The sequence below is a fragment of the Myotis daubentonii genome, chromosome 18, assembly GCF_963259705.1.
Source record: "Myotis daubentonii chromosome 18, mMyoDau2.1, whole genome shotgun sequence".
In the NCBI taxonomy this organism is placed as follows: Eukaryota; Metazoa; Chordata; class Mammalia; order Chiroptera; family Vespertilionidae; genus Myotis; species Myotis daubentonii.
This window is the reverse complement of record NC_081857.1, coordinates 26,125,808-26,142,799: the sequence shown is the minus strand read 5'-3', so window position 1 is coordinate 26,142,799 and position 16,992 is coordinate 26,125,808. Positions and strand designations below refer to the sequence as shown.

The window sequence follows — 16,992 nt, the reverse complement described above, 5'->3', positions numbered from 1 at the left end:
TTTATTGGGGTGACCTTGGAGAATACAATTACACAGGTTTCAGATTCTATAATACATCATCTGTATATTATGTTTACCACCCAAGTCAAGTCTCCTTTCATCACCATTTATCCCCCTTTGTCCTCTTCTACCTCCCCCCCCCCCCCACACACACACAACCCTTCCCTCTGGCAGTCACCATACTATTGTCTGTGTCCATAGTTCTTTCTTTCTTTTTTTTCTTTGTTTAAATGCTTCACCCTTCTCACCTACCCCCCCACAAACCCTCCCCTCTGAAAGCTGTCAGACTGTCTCTATATCCATGAGTCTGTCTCTACTTTGTTATTTTGTTCATTAGATTCCACATGCGAGTGAGAGCATATGGTATTTGTCTTTCTCTGATTGGCTTATTTCACTTAGCATAATGCTCTCCAGGTCCATCCATGCTGTTGCAAAAGGTAAGAATTTCTTCTTTTTTTAGGGCTGAGTAGTATTCCACTGTGTAAATGTAACCATGGCGGAATTTTTAAGCCAGGCATTCTGGAGCCAAGCTCGAGGTTGCAAACTCACTCATGCAGATGGAGCAGGCAGGTGACGTGAGGAAGGACAGCCTGACGCGAGACCAGAAAAGACCGTGTGGATGGAGGGCACAGCCACAGGACAGGAGAACTTCTCCCTGGCACAGCCCCTCTCCCAGCAGCTCCCCTGGCTCTGTGCTGTGGTTTCCTCTGCCTCTTGCCGCCCGAGTTTCCAGTGGTTAAAGCCTCCTTTGTCTAACGCTCTGAGAACCCCAGCGAGGGTGCCTGCAGGTTTTCTCGAAGACCCATGGCTGGGCAGCCTCTCCCCGTGTGTCACAGCTCATGGAACAAGAGGCGGGCTGAATCACAGTTGCTTGGCGGTGTGGCACGCACATGTTCCATTGTGCTCTGGAACGCCAGGCTCCAGCCCAGACCACAGAGGGCTGTGGGCAGAGCAGCCTCTGATCTGTCTCATCTCTGGAAACCCTGACTTTCGAGCTGGGTCAGAGCCAACCCAAAAGAAAGTGCCCACACTAAACCCTGCAAGAGGAGCAGCGGTCCCGGGCAGGGCGACAGGCGCTGCCTGGGGTGCTCGTACCCCGGAGGGTGGCTGAGGGGGACAGCCCGCCACAGGCACCACGTGTGTGCCTTCCCTCGGAAGAGCAGGGCTGCTGCGGGAGGGGTGCAGGTGCAACTAACCTCGCTGCCAGTGGACAGGATGCGCCGGACTGGCAGGAAGGCTCTGATCACATGAGCAACGAGGAAGCCGGTCACTTCTCAGACCGACAGTTCCTCTTGAACTGGTTACTTGCTTGATCTTTTTTTTTTCCTTAGACACAAAGTTAAAAGAAATGAGTGGGCCTCATTCTTCAAGCCCCATCTCAGATTCAACCTCCTCCATGAACTGTTTCCTTCTCTCCCAGCTCCACCCTCAGTCCAAACAGGACTCCTCTCCTTTCCAACCCGCTACTAACGTGCATGTATCCAGAGCGGTTATTGCGCTAGTAACGCAGTTACTGTTCCTGGGGCCTTCTCTGCTTCAGCGCGGTCTGTGTGCTCTGGGCCACCCGAGTGTGAGGACTGGCCAGCGCCCCTTTGTCCCCTAAGGTGGGCAGTGCTGAGCTCAGCACGCAGGAGCTGAGGGGTCCAGGGTAGGCCCTGCCATGGCTCACTCCTGGTCCCTGATGCGCTGCACTGGGCAGGCACTGGGCAGGGGGTTGTGAGGCCTTCCGAACACATTTCAAATAGATCAGGTCGGGCTGGTGGAGCCTCCAACATGGCATGCGCTTCAGAAAGGTGTGATGTCTTCTACTGCTCATAACCTTAACAGTCATCATGTAATCTGAGGGCTGCAAACAAGACCCCGCTGATAGGTGCCTGTGGAAGTGCCTGAAAGACAAGGGTGTGTCTCTGTGTTCCTTTGGATCCCCGCAGGGGTATAAGGTGCCTGGTGCTGGGGGGGGGGGGGGGGGGGTCGGCGGCAGGAGGACCGAGTAGCTCCTGGCTTTGTGGGGCTTGTTAGCCCGCAGTGTGCCCCTTCCTCCAGCTCCACGTGGGGAGGAGGGATTGACGGTCCACAGGGAGTCAGCCAGGAAAGGCCGCAAGAAATCAAGGCGGCTACTGAAACACTAGGAGCGGCAGTCAATCGTGAATGCTGCCCCTTTGTTAAAGGACCAGTGTACACACTCGGGGACAGAGATGGAAGGAAGGACTTGGGGATCGGATGTTTATGATAAATGGAGGAAACACGGCTGATGATGAACCCCAATTCAGGCCTCTTTGGGTGCATCCACATTAAAAATCACCCTCTGGGGACCTGGAAAGCCTTGTGGGAGTCAGAGGAGGCGAAACCTCATCGAAAGCAGTTTCATGCTCGAATTGAGTCTCCCTGGGAGGTTGGGTGGGTGGAGGGACGAGATGCGGCCCAGGATGGGCTCTTTTCTCTGGGCGAGCTGGGCTCTGCCACTGGCACCCCCATTTGGTGGGGTTGACCTTTTCTCTTCTCAGGGGCTGGCAGGTGTCTGGCCAGGAACAAAACATTGGCCACTACCCTTTCCCTGAAACTCTTGCTCCCTTTAGGCTTCCAGTGTTTGTGTGCATTTTAGGTCTCTTGGTTTCAAGTGTCAGAAACCCAACTCAAACAGGCTTACATTTTTAAAAAAGAAGGAAGTGATATGCTGCGGCCACGGTGCTCAGCGGAGTTGGGGAAGGTCTTTTATCTCAGATTTCCTGGACAATGAGGGGGTTACACTGGATGACCACACTGTGCTGAGAGCCAAGGCAGGGTCCATGCCTGACCCGGGCCACATGGTACGTGCAGAGCGAATGAATGAATGAATGAATGAACAGATGACCGTGTGTTAAGATTGATTTCAGTTCTCACTCCCATGACTGTGAACACAGGCATCTCTCCAGCCAGGAGGTGCAGGAAGATGTGAAAAAGTGGAGAATGTAGAAAATGTGCATCTGTAAATGAGAGAAGAGATTTCTGAGCAGAGAAGCCTGGACACTTAGCGTCAACCCCAAGACCTTCTGCGAAAGGAAGTGGTTCCTGCCGCCTTCTGACCACTTCCGTGTATCCCACCCATCTTGTGCCTCACTCTGGGGAGAGGGAGCTGAAACAGAACCAACAGAAGGTGTGTGTGTGTGTGGGGGGGGCAATCAGACTCTTTAGAGATCATAGTTACTGGGTCCTTATTCTTTGCTCCAACCCTCTCCAGTCCCTTCCTCCACCTTTGTTAGCCAGAGCCCAGGGAGCATGAGTGGAGCCTTTGCAGAAGGTCTCACACACACACACACACACACACACACACACACACACACACACACACACAGACGCACGCACGCACGCACGCACGCACGCGCGCGGCAGGGTGCAGGTGGAGTGTAGAGAAGTATTTGCTGTGTGGGGATAAGGAACGTGCAGAGCCATGGGGTGAGTTAATTCAGAGCTGCCAGGGGAAGGAAACCGCAGGCCCTTTGCTCTCTCCCTGGAATCCTTTGCTCTCTCCCTGGAATCCCTGCCTTGAGGGATGGAGCCCAAGCAGGCCCCGGGGGAGCTCCTCCTTTCTTTACAGAGCGGTCGCCTTCATATGTGAGGTGAGACGTGCAAAGATGAATGCACTGTGGGGTCGGGTGCTCCTGGGCCAGGTGTCTGCAGAGCAGAGGCTGACTCAGACAGGTGTCTGCCCCTGTCCTGGGAGGCATCAGGTGTGCCAGTGCATGTCCAGGTGTTTCAGGTGTGTGTGGGGAAGGGCAGTACAAGGAGACAGTACTGAGTCTTCCTGACTCTTCCACACACCGGCTGTGGTCTTTGGGGACTCCGCTTACCTTTGTGGAGCTCAGGTCCCCATCGGTAAGACAGGGGCATGATAGGGTGACCACAGCATTCTAGCGTTGAGATTCTGGAGCCATGGAAGGTTCTGGGCTGGTGAGACAGAGCTGCAGATGGTTTGAAAACCAGGCTCAGGGGCGAGTATCTCATTTGTGAGATAACAAACAGGTGCGGCCTAGCGCTCGTCACTCACTGGGCTGAGGCTGGCTGCCCACTTTCTGCTGGCGCAAGGCTGTGAGTTCAAAACTGGCTTCTTGTGGGACCCGAGGGTGGGAGGCTCTCGAGGCATACAGCTGCACAGCCCTGACCAACATCTGCCAGACTCTCAAAGGAAACAGTGGGTGATGAGAACAACGACTTTGACATTTCAGCCTGTCTTTGGTGCATCTGGCTTTCCCACAAACCCACCATGACACACGTTTATGCAATGAAGTGTTTGAAACATCAAGAAGGGGTTCATGAAAGAGCCCACAAGATCAGGCATTTCCAGTCTTAAAAGATGGTGTTTGGGGTGTGTCTCACACTCCACCCCACTTCCTCGCCGCCCTGCAGGTGGGCTCCCAGCCCTGTGCTCTTAGGGGTGCTGCTCACAGGGAGACGTGAGCATTCTTGCTTCGTAATCACTCTCATTCTGTGGCCTTTCGGGGTTAGAGTTTTGGCTCAAATGCACACAGGGTGTGGGACCTTTTGGAAGGATGTGTGTAGTCTGGAAGGATGAGTTGGGGGATAAGCTATGAAGCATCACTCTTGTTTCTCCAAGTTACACCAGGAGAAAGCAAGAGAGTGAGGATGACAGCGGCAGTGGGGCCAAAATGATCACTTAACTTATTTGAGCGTCAGTCTCCTCATCTATATTTATTGAATCAACAGATATTTATGGAGTGTCTCCAACACCAGTCTAGATTGGGAACAGCAGCATCTTAGGCAGAGGCCCTCAGGTGGGCAAGTACTTGCCATGTTTGGTGAACAGAAAGGCCAGTGTGGCCACAGTGTGGTGAGAGAGGTAGAGTAGAACGAGATAGGTTGTAGAGTTCAGAAGAGCCCAGATAATGCAGAGGCTTAGAAGTCATGATTCCTTTCTCAAGGCGATGGTGAGCCACAAGAGTGTTGTTTGAAACCCCCTGGCAATGGGCAAGGCGACACCTGAATGGTGGTGTTGCTCTTAGATCAATCAGGGGCAAAGCAGATGTACAGTCCTTAGTTCATCCTAGCTTGATGCCTGTGTCAGTGGACAGAGCTGTTTCATGCCTGAGGCACATAAAAATAAATAAATAAAAAAAGTGTTGTTTGACACAGCAGACCAACATGGTCAGATTTCTACTTGAATGTGAACGTTGTCAAGCTTCTACAATAAAATAAAGTCAGCAGCAGGCCGGCAGCACCTGCAGAGTATCGGGGGATGGGGCACATCTCATCACTGACTGAGGTTGTGGAAGAATTTTCCATTCCCCCCAAAGAGTCCGGCTCCTGACCTGGGACCCTCCTGCCTTCATTAATTCGGTCCATGTGTATTGGTTGAGACTGCACCCTTGAACAAGACAGACAGTGTAACACATATAATTTGTCAATGCCCAGTGCTCTCCCTGTCCCTAGGAGCCTGTATATTACCATTTCTACATTCCCTGGCAAGTGGAATCCTGACTGGGTCCTGACAATGGAGAAGCAATTGCAGGAGATTGGAAGGTGGGAGAGGAGGAGCCATTGTTCAGGGCGGCTCCTGAAAGGCATGTGGGAGACAGCACAGGGGCGGGGCATGTTTCTTGAGCTTTGTCATGTCCTCCTAAGAATCACCCACTTGAGTGCTGCTGGCAGCTAAAATTATTGGCTATAGCAGGAATTTTTCATTTCAAGGTTTTACATTTCCGTGACCTCCCTGACCTTTGCTCGTGCAGCCTTCAGTCCCTGCATTAACCCTTTCCTTCCTCTGCATATTTGGAGTGGCTTCTGCTCTCCTGACCAGCCTCCGAGTGATCCACAGGGGCAGGGCAAGAAGGGGAGTATCTTGGATCTGATCATCCTGTTTTTGGGGGTGGGGCTGAAGGATCATTTTGGCCCCATTGCCACTGTCATCCTCTCTCTCTTGATTTCTCCCCTCAACCTGGTGTAACTTGGAGAAACAAGAGTGATGCTTCATAGCTTATCCCCCAACTCATCCTTCCAGACTACAAAAGGACATCAAAGTCGCCATTCTCTTGATTACAAGAGATCAAATTGAAACATAAAGTAAGCGGTGGCTACCTACCTACTCAAGTGAGAAAACAAACCTTCTACCCCTTGCAAATTTTCCCGAGCCAATCAGATCTTGTGAGGTGGGAGTAGAGAGGGGCCTCTGCAAAAACAACAGAGAAGCAGCACAGCCTGTGGAGAGCAGTCAGAATTGGCTGTGAAAGAGTCTTGGCTCTGCCTCTCACCTTGTGGAGGGAAAAAGCAAAACCCCTGAATAGGAATGGGAGTTGGATGGGCCACCGACTTCTCTACAACGGCTCTGGATGTGAGAAGACAGAGAGTCATCGCTGAAAAATCTTGGGGGGGAAATGTCTGATTTAGGAATGTATGTCCCCCTTAACTACCACTCGAATATGAGTGCTATTATAGAAAGGCATGAATCCCGGGAGGAGGGGGATCCCTGGGGTTGTCTTGCCCTCCACAGAGAGGAAAAATAGCACAGAAAACAGGGCACCATGTATAATCACAACAAAATTACAAAGTGCCAAGCAATTAATCTAAGAAAGAATGTAGGAAACCATCCTAGAGAAAAATTTTAAAGGTCGTGGAAAATCTAATCAGGGAAAAAACATTGTAAAAATAACCCTCCCCCCAAACTACTGCAATTACAGTTAATCGTGCTCTAGAACATTTTAGGAACATGATACTATTTTGTCCTAATCTTTTCAGGAGAGGCTAAATATACTTAAGAAGCCAAATCAATTTGAAAAAGAAGAGCAAAGGGGGGGAACTTTGCCATAACTAGCTCTTGAGACATTCTACAAAGCCATGATTATGAAAACTGTGTGACCCTGGTCCCGGGGTACAGAAACAAACCAATGAAATGGAAATAAGAGTCCAGAATAAGACTCTATGTAAAAAGTTATGTGATGAATAAACCACTGGAATTGAACCTCCCAACAGAAGGTTTAGGCAAGGAAGTGAGAGAACTAAATTTGTTTTTCAAAACACCTTTCTGGCAGCATTTTGCAGGGAGTCTTGGGTTTGGGAACAGCTGGTGGCAGAGTGACCAGTTAGGGTGCCATTGCAGTATTTCAGGTGAGACATTACAAAAATAGTAGCAGGAAGAATGGGAGTGGAGAAGGTGTGATATGAGAAACAATTGTCCTGGGTGACTAGTTAAATGTAGGGAGAGAAGAAGAGAGCGGAGTTGAAGTTGTCACCAGAAAGAGTGACCTCAGGTGATTACAGGTTGTATAGGGAGGGGTGGGGCGGGCAGAGTGTGGCAGGGACACAGGTTTGGCATTGATTTGGTACAGGGGGAGAGCCACAATGATAGTCACGGAAATGCCAAAGCATGTTAGAGCAGCTAATGACATTGAAAAGCAGGACCCTCCAGTAGAATGGAGAGTAAGAGTTTGTGAGAGGCTTATATGGTTTATAGGAAGAAGGACTGTGACCAAAGCTGAGCTGGGAAGTTGTTGGCACATAAATGGAATCTGAGGCCAGAGGAAAGGGTGGGGCCAGTCCAGGTAGACTTGCCATCTTTACCAAAAAACAAACAAACAAGTAGGACAATCAGTTCAATTTGAATTTCACATACACAATGAATACTTCTTAAAACTTATATTCCTTGTGATATTTAGGACCTACTTAACCCTACACATCATTTACTGTTGATCTGAAATTCAAATTAAACTGGGCAGCCTGCATTTCACCTGCCAGCCATAACAGCCCCTGCAAACAGGAACGGCTCTCCGGGGACCAGGACGGCATTGGCTGTGGGGACGAGGGGTGCAGCCTGGGGCCTGGAGTATGTGTCTCATGGGGAAGGCGGGCAGCTGGTGCCCAGATCTTGCTGATTGCGTTTGCAGAGATGGCCTTCAGGGTGTCCAACATCCTAATGGTCAAAAACAGAAGAGAAAATAGATGTTTATTATGAAATATCCCGGTTTTATAAGGGGACAACCACTGAAAAGAAAACACATTGCGAGGCACAAGCAAAGCAGGTCTGTGTTCCATAAGGCACATGGGCCACTGGTTTGCAACCTCTGGTGGACTCCCTGGCGAGTGGGTGGGGCCCGAGTTTCACTGTAGATTGCGGTGCTTTGGAAGGTCAGGTACAAAGGCTTTGTGCAGGGAGAGGATGACAGCAGGGGATGAGTCTTTCATGTAAAAGGTAAGATGTGAAAGCCACGCTTCCCACCACAACTCCTCGGCGTGCCCCTCGGTGCCTGGATGTACCCATTGCCACTGTGCCGTAGCTGGGCGGCAGCTGAAGCCACGGGCCTGCACCTGGTGCCACCTGCTCGCAGGGCCCGCCCAGCCTCCCGCCAGCCTCTCCGGCGCTCGCGCAGCCATTGGGCAGTGCAGGCTTTCGTCAGAACGTTGTGGGTGGAAACTTCCCGGGGTTTGCGCTGAGCTTCCTGAGGGTTCTCAGCTTCAGATGCAAAGTGAGTGGGTGTCTCTCTGAGAAGCTGAAAGAGAGAACCAAAGTGAGGTGTTTCCCTTGACCATGGAAACTCTATAAAGAAGGCGCCGGCTCCCTCCTCTCGAGCAGTCAGCAGCAGATGTCCCCTCGTGACACCTGGACTCCAGGGACTGAGAAGGAGGTACGCCCTTTGCAGGTTCTGTGGCTGCCATGCAGCAGCCCCTGAACTACCCGTACCCCCAAATCTACTGGGTGGACAGCAGGGCCCCCTCCCCTTGGACTTCTCCAGGGACAGTCCTCCCCTGTCCCTCCTCGGTGCCTCGAAGACCTGGCCAGAGGAGGCCACCGCCTCCGCCACCGCCACCACCGCCACCACCACCGCCACTGCCACCCCTGCCTCCACTGCCACAGCCATCTCTGAAGAAGAGCAGGGACCACAACACAGGCCTGTGTCTCCTTGTGATGTTTTTCATGATCCTGGTAGCCCTGGTTGTGCTGGGGCTGGGGATGTTTCAGCTGTTCCACCTGCAGAAGGAGCTGGCCGAGCTCAGAGAGGTAAGCCCTGTGCTTGCTGGGGCCCGAGTGCTGGGCTGGGACAGCTCCACGCGGTGGACGGTGTCAGGCTGCCCTGGTCCAGGCGGACCAAGGTCTTCCTTGCAAAGTGCTCTTCAGTCCCTTATTCCTGCCTCAGAGGTGGACCGTCTTAGCCATTCTGTGCTACGGACAGAGAACTGGAGGCTCGCATAAGTAAAAGGAACATTTTTTATCATGTAGAGGATCAGGGTCATGAGAGGCTGCAGCTACAGTCTTCCTTTCTGAGATGGCAAGTCAGCCTGGTCAGCCACGTCCTTAGTGACACAAGGAAAAGGAACATTGAGCATCACTTGGAAGTGAATTTGTGCAAATGGCCAAACTAAAAAAAAAATAAATAAATAAAATAAAAAAGTTAAAAATGTCAGAAGTATGCCAAATCACAAAGCTCAGGCACAGGGAGACACAGCTGCTCGGCCAAAGTCCGAGGTAGGAGAGGCTGTGAGGTATGTAGATGCCTTCCCAGAGCCTGGTATATTGAGCAATTCTGTCTCCTTTGCTTAGGAAACTTTATATTTATTATACAACTTTTCTTTCTCTCTTTGTCAGTCCTCCAGCCAAAGGCATATTGAATCATCTTTGGAGAAGCAAATAGGTGAGTCCTTTTATGCATGCAGATTGAGTTTCCAAAGATGGTCCTCAGAGCTGGGCCCTGTGGGTGGAATGCTGTGAATTGCATCTGTTCTGGGGCACATTCTACTACAATAGGAATCCTGGCTGATTCTGAATCTCTGGTCCTTTTGGTTCTCTGAGCTGCCCTCAACTACGAAGTCAAGTTAATTGTTCAAAATAAGTATATCTGAGTACTGCCCACAATTAAAAATAATTTCCACTTAACTTTGGGAAGAGACACACACCTCTTCAACCCTGGATCTTTGTCGCCTGAGCAGCTGGCTCCAGGTCAGTCTCCTTCCTCAGGCCTCCTGGGTCCCAGGCACAGGGCAGTGGCTGAAACTCCCCAGACAGGTGGGGGTAGAGAGAAAGGGAGAGAGAGAGAGAGAGAGAGAGAGAGAGAGAGAGAGAGAGAGAGAGGTTTCTAGGAAAGGTCTTCTCTTTAAATTCTCGAAGAGATTAATCAAGAGTCAAGCTTTAGTTAAAGCATTTAATAGGATGTGCCGAAGCTTTTAAAAAGCTTTTGCAGTCACTAGAAAGATTGGGGGAAGACGTCAGCCATTATTCAAAGGGTAGTCCAGCTTCAACCACAGAGGTTATTGTGAACTATCTTCAATAATAAAGGAAAGGCCTAGCTGGCATGGCTCAATGGTTGAGCGTCGACCTATCAACCAGGAGTTCATGGTTCGATTCCTGGTCAGGGCACATGCCGGAGTTGCAGGCTCGATCTCCAGTGTGGGGTGTGCAGGAGGCAGCCAATCAATGATTCTCTCTCATCATTGATGTTTCTGTCTCTCTCTCCCTCTCCCTTCCTTTCTCTGAAATCAATAAAAACGTATTTTAAAAAATAATAATAAAGGAAAATTCTTTGTATGAGATCCAGGACAGGAGGAAGGCGAAATGTTGAGCATTGACCTCATCACATTTCCGGACATAGTTTTGGAAACTGTGGGCAGACAGATTTAGGACAGAGAGATTAACCTAGGACTTATGGACCTTTAGACTTGGTAAGAATAGGAAGGGAGCTTAGATTGCATCTGGTCCAGTCATCTCATTTTTCAGAAGAGGGACAAAACACCAGGCAGATGAGGCCACGTGCCCCAAACCACTGGTATGGACCTACAGGGCTTTCCAGTATATGGACTGATACCTCGTGAAATAAGGCAACTCCCATCTCTCTATGATGATTATGAAATGAAAAATATAGATGGGAAGAAAGATGGCTCTGCGAAGACAGTAAGTAAATCTTATTAGAAATTGGGAAGAAAACATAAGGCAGCACTGGCCAGTCAGTAAGGGGAGCCCATTCCTCAGGCAGTGCCTGCTCAGGTGATCCAAATCGCCCTACTGCCTAATGTAGGAGCCAACCTCAGGAGGCTCTGGTCCCCAGCTCTGGGTCCAAGTCCCTAAGGGTAAGAAAGTCCAGATGGGCACAAGCAGTGTAGAAATATTTGCTAGAAAAAACAAAGCCTCTAGAAGATTTCTAGGCTAAAATAGATTTGAAAAATCAGTGGAATGTGGCTGGTGAAACTGGTACACAATTACTCATCTTTCACCCACTCTCTGGAGTCATCTTAGTGATTAAAAGTCAAGCGAGCAGATGAGTCAGGTCTACCAACCCCAGAACAATCATCTTCTCCAGATCAACCCAGATGGACCCAAAATTGGTTAATTATCACATGGAAATCAAATTAGCAACTTTACTAATAAGATAAGAGATGCAAATTAAAACAAGAGATACCCATTTTCATCCATCAAATTAGGAAAGGTTAAAAAACAAACCCAGCTGGGAAGAAATGAGAGAAAGGGGCTGCTTAAACATGATGGACAGCCAGGGGCCTGTAAATTCTGAAGAGCAGTTTGGAAACATATATCAAAGGATCAAAACTGTTAATTTACCTTGTAATCTTATCACAAAGAGTTTATCTTTAGAAAATAATTAGAGCTGTGCCTGAATAATTTTGTACAAGGATGTTTATCACTTCCTTATAAGGCTATTTATAATAAACAATTCAGAAGAAATGTAAATGCCTCTTAATAGGAGATTAGTTGAATGTACCATGGTGTATTGAGATGACAGCATAGTAAACAGCAGCTAAAAACCATATATTAGAAGAACACTTAATGTCATGGAGAGTGTGCACTCTATAGTGTTAGGTAAGAACATACGTTAGTTTAATATTGACTATATACATATATGCATATTTTTACATCTTTATGTTCTTAGCAAAGAACTGGAAGAATTTATATTTTAGCATGGTGACTGATTCCCTCTGGGACGCACTAAGCTTCTTTATGTATATCTTTTTCATGTTCCATTTTGCCACAGTTAATTCATTATCTCTTTTATTCATTCACAAATGTTCTTGGGGTGCTTCCTATGTGCCAGGCTGGGTGTTGGGTTGGGGGTGACCACTGAGAACAAGAGAGACGAGGGACATACCCTCATTGAGCTTGAAGCAAGCTGGAGGAGCGAAACCAAAGCGGGCAAACAAACCATATCTTTCCAAAGCATGCTGAGTGTGCCTAAGGCAGATGGTCTGGAAAGTCCCAAGGAGGTCTTGTGATTGTGTGTGTGTGTGTGTGTGTGTGTGTGTGTGTGTGTGTAGTGCGGTGGGAGGGTAGGAGAAAGCATTTCAGCAATGAAAATGGCATGTGCAAAGATCCTGGGGCAGAAAACAGCCATCACCAAAGTATGGGATATATTTCTAGTTTCCTTATTCCAGTATTTATCCAGCAGGTAATCTTACTGAGCGCTTTCTATGAGAACTATACCATACAAGGCTCTCTGAGGGCTATAAAGATATGCACCATTTCCTGTCAGAACATGGCCTAATGCCAGATCAGCTGCACAGACAGCTTGTGGCGCAGGAATGCAGGCAAGAGTCAGCTCTGCCTTTCCTGTTCACTAGCACCTCATTCATGGTGGGTGATCTTGGGTGGCTGCAGAGGTAGCAAGAGCTCAGGGAATGTTCTCAGTTGTTGAGGCCTTCCCATGCACCTTTCTAAGACTCCTTCTCCAATGTCTTAGCTCAGTTCATTAGCTAAGTGGTAGCTCTATAGCTCTATCCAGTTCAATATTTGAAGTCAGAGGAGTAGTGTCTATTTTGAGAACTATTCTCTATTTTAACTCCTCAATGTAATTTAGCAAACATTTACTGGTCACATGCCCTGTGTTAGAAACTGACCTGAATACTCTGGTGGATTGAACCTGTAATAAGGAGTTTACCATTTATTTGAGAGAGTTAGGCAAGTTACACAGTTTTCACAGAAAAGGGGTAGGTATCCAAGTGGACAAGAGAGGTGAAGACAGGATGATTCTGGGAGGGGAAAATCCTATTTGACTAAAATGGCTTGGGAGGGTGCCCCAAAGAAAGAGGTATTTTCGATGTTATTTATAGGGTTGATAGCAATCTAACATAGAGATCTGTTTGGAAGGGCATTCTGGGTAGAAGGAACAACATCAGCAAAGGCACAGAGGCAGAGAGCTGGGCATGTTCAGGCCACACCAGGAGTCCTAGGGGAACCATACACAATTATACATTCAATGAATCCATTCAAGGTGTTTGAGCCTTATGATAATTAATTTGGGGCAGGTTGTAGAATGCCTTTGGGGAAGACCTAGCAGCCAGGAGGTGAATTAGCAGTCCTCTTCATCCTCTGGCCTTCTGAGCCTTAGGGACAGTAAAGCCAGAGCAGAAAGAGTCCCGGATTGGAGTCAGGATTCCCCAGTGTTGGTTCCCTCTGACCCTGAGTAGTCAGGTCTTGTTGAACAAGCCACCCAACTTCTAAGCTCATTTTGCCATCTCCGAGGTGGGACCAGTATCTCTACCTGAAGGGGTTGTGGCACGTTCTAAATGCAGTAACTGGTATGACAGCTCCTAATGAATGAATAAAATTGTTAATGAATGTCATTTTATTGTAACAGTATAACATGCCTACGTCTGTCTTAATTTGGTTTATTTTTTGCCTCTCCCTGTCTGTAATATGGGGGCTATGAGTTCCACAGTTTGGATTTGCATTAGTATGTTAGACTGTTGCCATTTATGCATTTTTTTTAAAAAAATCTCTTTTATTTAAATGCCCTGTTTAGAGTTCCACCAAAAGAATAGTCAATATCTCATTTTTACTTCTATATCTTATCTCTCTACGATACAGGTCACCCCAATCCAAGCTCTGAAAAAGGGGAGCAGAGGAAAGTGGCCCATTTGACAGGTGTGTATCGGGAAGGTGCAAGAGGCAGGAAGTAGAACAGCTGGTTGGTCTCCATTGCTGTGTTCTGGGGGAGCTGATAATTGGAGGAGAGGCCCAGTCCCGGCACGGGTGGACTTTCAGCCGGTGGTTGTGTTGTGGAGTGAAATGATTGACAGCGATGTGGTAGGGGCAGTCCGTGTGGGAAGTTCATACACACCCGAGAAGTGGATGAGTATCACAGACTGCGTGCCACTGTCCTGGGATTGCTTAGGCAGAATGATCCAGTCCGGAGACAGGCTTCTATAGAGCACATACATGTGTATGTGCCAAGCCTTGGGGACATGGAGAGAAACAATCCGTGGTTCCGCCTTCAAGAAGTCTAAAATCCAATAGGGAAAGAGGTACACAGGTCAGCACTTCAATACTGGAGAGGTTCTCTGCTTAAGGTGTGTGCATGATGTTGCGGGGACACAGAGGAAAGGGGGTTTCAGCCCAAAGAGGGGGACTGCAGGTGAGGAGTTGGGTCCCTGAGGTCCTTTCCAACTTTAGATCTGTAGAGTTCCTTGGATTTGGCTTTTTCCCTCCTGGAAGGACCCTAGAGCCTAACCTTCTATTTCTGAAGATCATAGAACCTTTGTTCCAGAGAGCCAAGTTCCGCTCACTAACTTCTTACTGCAATTGGTTAAGGGTATATATTATTGTCCATTCTCAGAAGGAATTTAGTGATGGATGAGTCTGACCCCTTGGCCAGCTCTATGGGGGTTATGTCATTTTGGTAAAAAAAAAAAACAAAACCACACACAACCTTTTGCTCAAGGGAGGGCAGGTCCGCAGTTTTGCCTTGGAAGCTTAGTTTGTCGGGTGCGTGAGCATTCCTGGCTAAAAGCTCCTCTCCGACTTGGTTTTAGGCAAGCCCAACTCAAGATCCATCCCTCTGGAATGGGAAGACACCTATGGAATTGCCTTGGTCTCTGGGGTGAAGTATAAGAAGAGCAGCCTCGTGATCAATGACACTGGGCTGTACTTCGTGTATTCCAAAGTGTACTTCCGGGGTCAGTCCTGCAAGAAACAGCCCCTGAACCACAAGGTCTATATGAGGAACTTGAAGTATCCCCAGGACCTGGTGCTGATGGAGGAGAAGATGATGGACTACTGCACTGCCGGCCAGATGTGGGCCCGTAGCAGCTACCTGGGTGCGGTGTTCAATCTCACCAGTGCTGACCATTTATATGTTAATGTGTCTGAGTACTCTCTGGTGAATTTTGAAGAGTCTAAGACATTTTTTGGCTTATATAAGCTCTAAGAGCACTTTGGGGTTCTCTCCATTATGGCTCCTTGATACAGGCACTGAGAATGTTGTCTTGAAGGAGGGTCTTCTTAAGCCCACTTGAGGTCAAGTGAGAAGACGTAAACCAAGAGGATTCTGAGACCACAGAGTCCAGGAGGTCTACGGTTCCTCATCTCGCCCAAGGTCCATGAGCCAGACAGGATGAGGAAGATAGCTGGTGAACATAACACTCTGGGCTGCATGTCAAAATGCAAGATGGGCCAAAGCAGCTACCGGGGTGTTCTACACTCAGCTTCAGAGGCCAAGAGTGTTTGGGCACATTGCCAAGGACACCTTCTAACTCACCTCTTGCGGTGGGTCTACTGTCTACCTCAGGGAGGCTGTCTTTCAGGCGTAAGGGATGGAAAAAGGTGACTTAGGGTTGCATGATAAGCTCAAGAGACTGAAAGGCCCGTGTCCCAGTGGCAGCATTTTTACTTCTCGAGCCATAGCCTGAGCTGCCAGGGGATGCAAATAGAAAAGCTAGGGACATCTTTGGGGGATGCAGTCCATTCCCTATACAGCATGTATGTTTCCAGAGCAATTGTAGGTGTGTGTGTGTGTGTGTGTGTGTGTGTGTGTGTGTGTGTGTGTGAGAGAGAGAGAGAGAGAGAGAGAGAGAGAGAGAGAGAGAGAGATTAGGAAAACTACCTAAATAGGAAGAACATGTTAGGGAAATATGGGATGCATTTGGTGTCGGTTTCAAATGCTTCTTGGCAACCAACTCTAACAGTCCTCTAATCTTGGATTGTCACCTAGTGATGCTGTTTTCCTATAATATAACCAATATTTATATATATTTTGTGCATTTTAAATGGAAAGAATACATGTAATAAAAATATGTTTTAGAATACAGATAAGAAATATGGATGTACTTTTTAGAAGTCAGGAAGATTTTGCTTTTTTCCTTAGTCTTTCTTCCTTCCATGGCTTCTTAATTCATTATGACTTAAGGCCACTTCAAGGAGAATTTACTGGGGGTGAGAAACACTTTGCCAGGCTCTCGTCCCCTCTCTGTATTTTCTTCCCTCTCTGTCTTCCATGATTCAAAGTTTCCATTGCTGGTATTATTGCCGGTGTTAACCTCACCCAACTTTCCATAGATTTGACGACAACTTGTCTTTTCCTGGGGGCATAGTGGAAAGGGCACAGACTTTGGACTAAAATGACCTGAGTTTGAATCTTCGTTCCTCCACTTATTAACTATGTATTCACTGTGCAGGCCCCTTGACCTCTCTTAGACAGAAAAGGGCCGATATATACATAAAGTATCTGACACATAGTAGAATGTCAAAAAAAGATATGTACCATTATTTATAAGCTGCTCTGTGAGAGACACTTTGTTCTCCAGAAGTCACTGCTCTCGAGAGATCCATCTAAACACCTGGCTTCTTGCATTTTCACTTTGATCACTCACAATTTCCTTTTCCTATTGTCTTCAGCCACTACCATGGCCTTCTCTAGACTGTCATTTTTAAACATTAGCATACCTCTTTTGAAATTTTATTTCAGGCATTTTATTTTCACAAATCATCTCCTATTATTCCAGCTTAATTGCTTCAACGTTTTATCTCTCTCTATATATCCATAATAATAAAAGCATAATATGCTAATTAGGCCGGACATCCTTCCAGACAATCTTCTGGACGAAGCCGGGGCTGCAAGGGGAACCCGGGTCCCTGGTGCCAGAGGGAAGCTGGTGCTGGCAGCCACGGGAAGGAAGGCCTACTCTTGCATGCATTTCATGCATCAGGCATTTAGTATATATATATCCCCTAATATATAAATATATATACTAGTATATTTACCATATTGAGACCTCTAATTAATGAGCTCTATT

The 16,992-nt window shown here is 47.9% G+C and overlaps 1 protein-coding gene and 1 pseudogene across 1 annotated transcript; both read left to right on the top strand.

Moving 5' to 3' along the window:
- Positions 1-2,047: 2,047 nt before the first annotated feature.
- FASLG (Fas ligand) lies at positions 2,048-15,985 on the top strand. The gene is made up of 6 exons (XM_059673469.1): positions 2,048-3,072; positions 8,530-8,983; positions 9,569-9,614; positions 13,790-13,846; positions 14,734-15,740; positions 15,795-15,985. The coding sequence occupies exons 2-5, from the start codon at positions 8,639-8,641 to the stop codon at positions 15,126-15,128; spliced, it is 843 nt and encodes a 280-aa protein (XP_059529452.1). The 5' UTR covers positions 2,048-3,072; positions 8,530-8,638; the 3' UTR covers positions 15,129-15,740; positions 15,795-15,985.
- LOC132221453 (small nucleolar RNA SNORA48) lies at positions 4,948-5,092 on the top strand (annotated as a pseudogene).
- Positions 15,986-16,992: the final 1,007 nt, after the last annotated feature.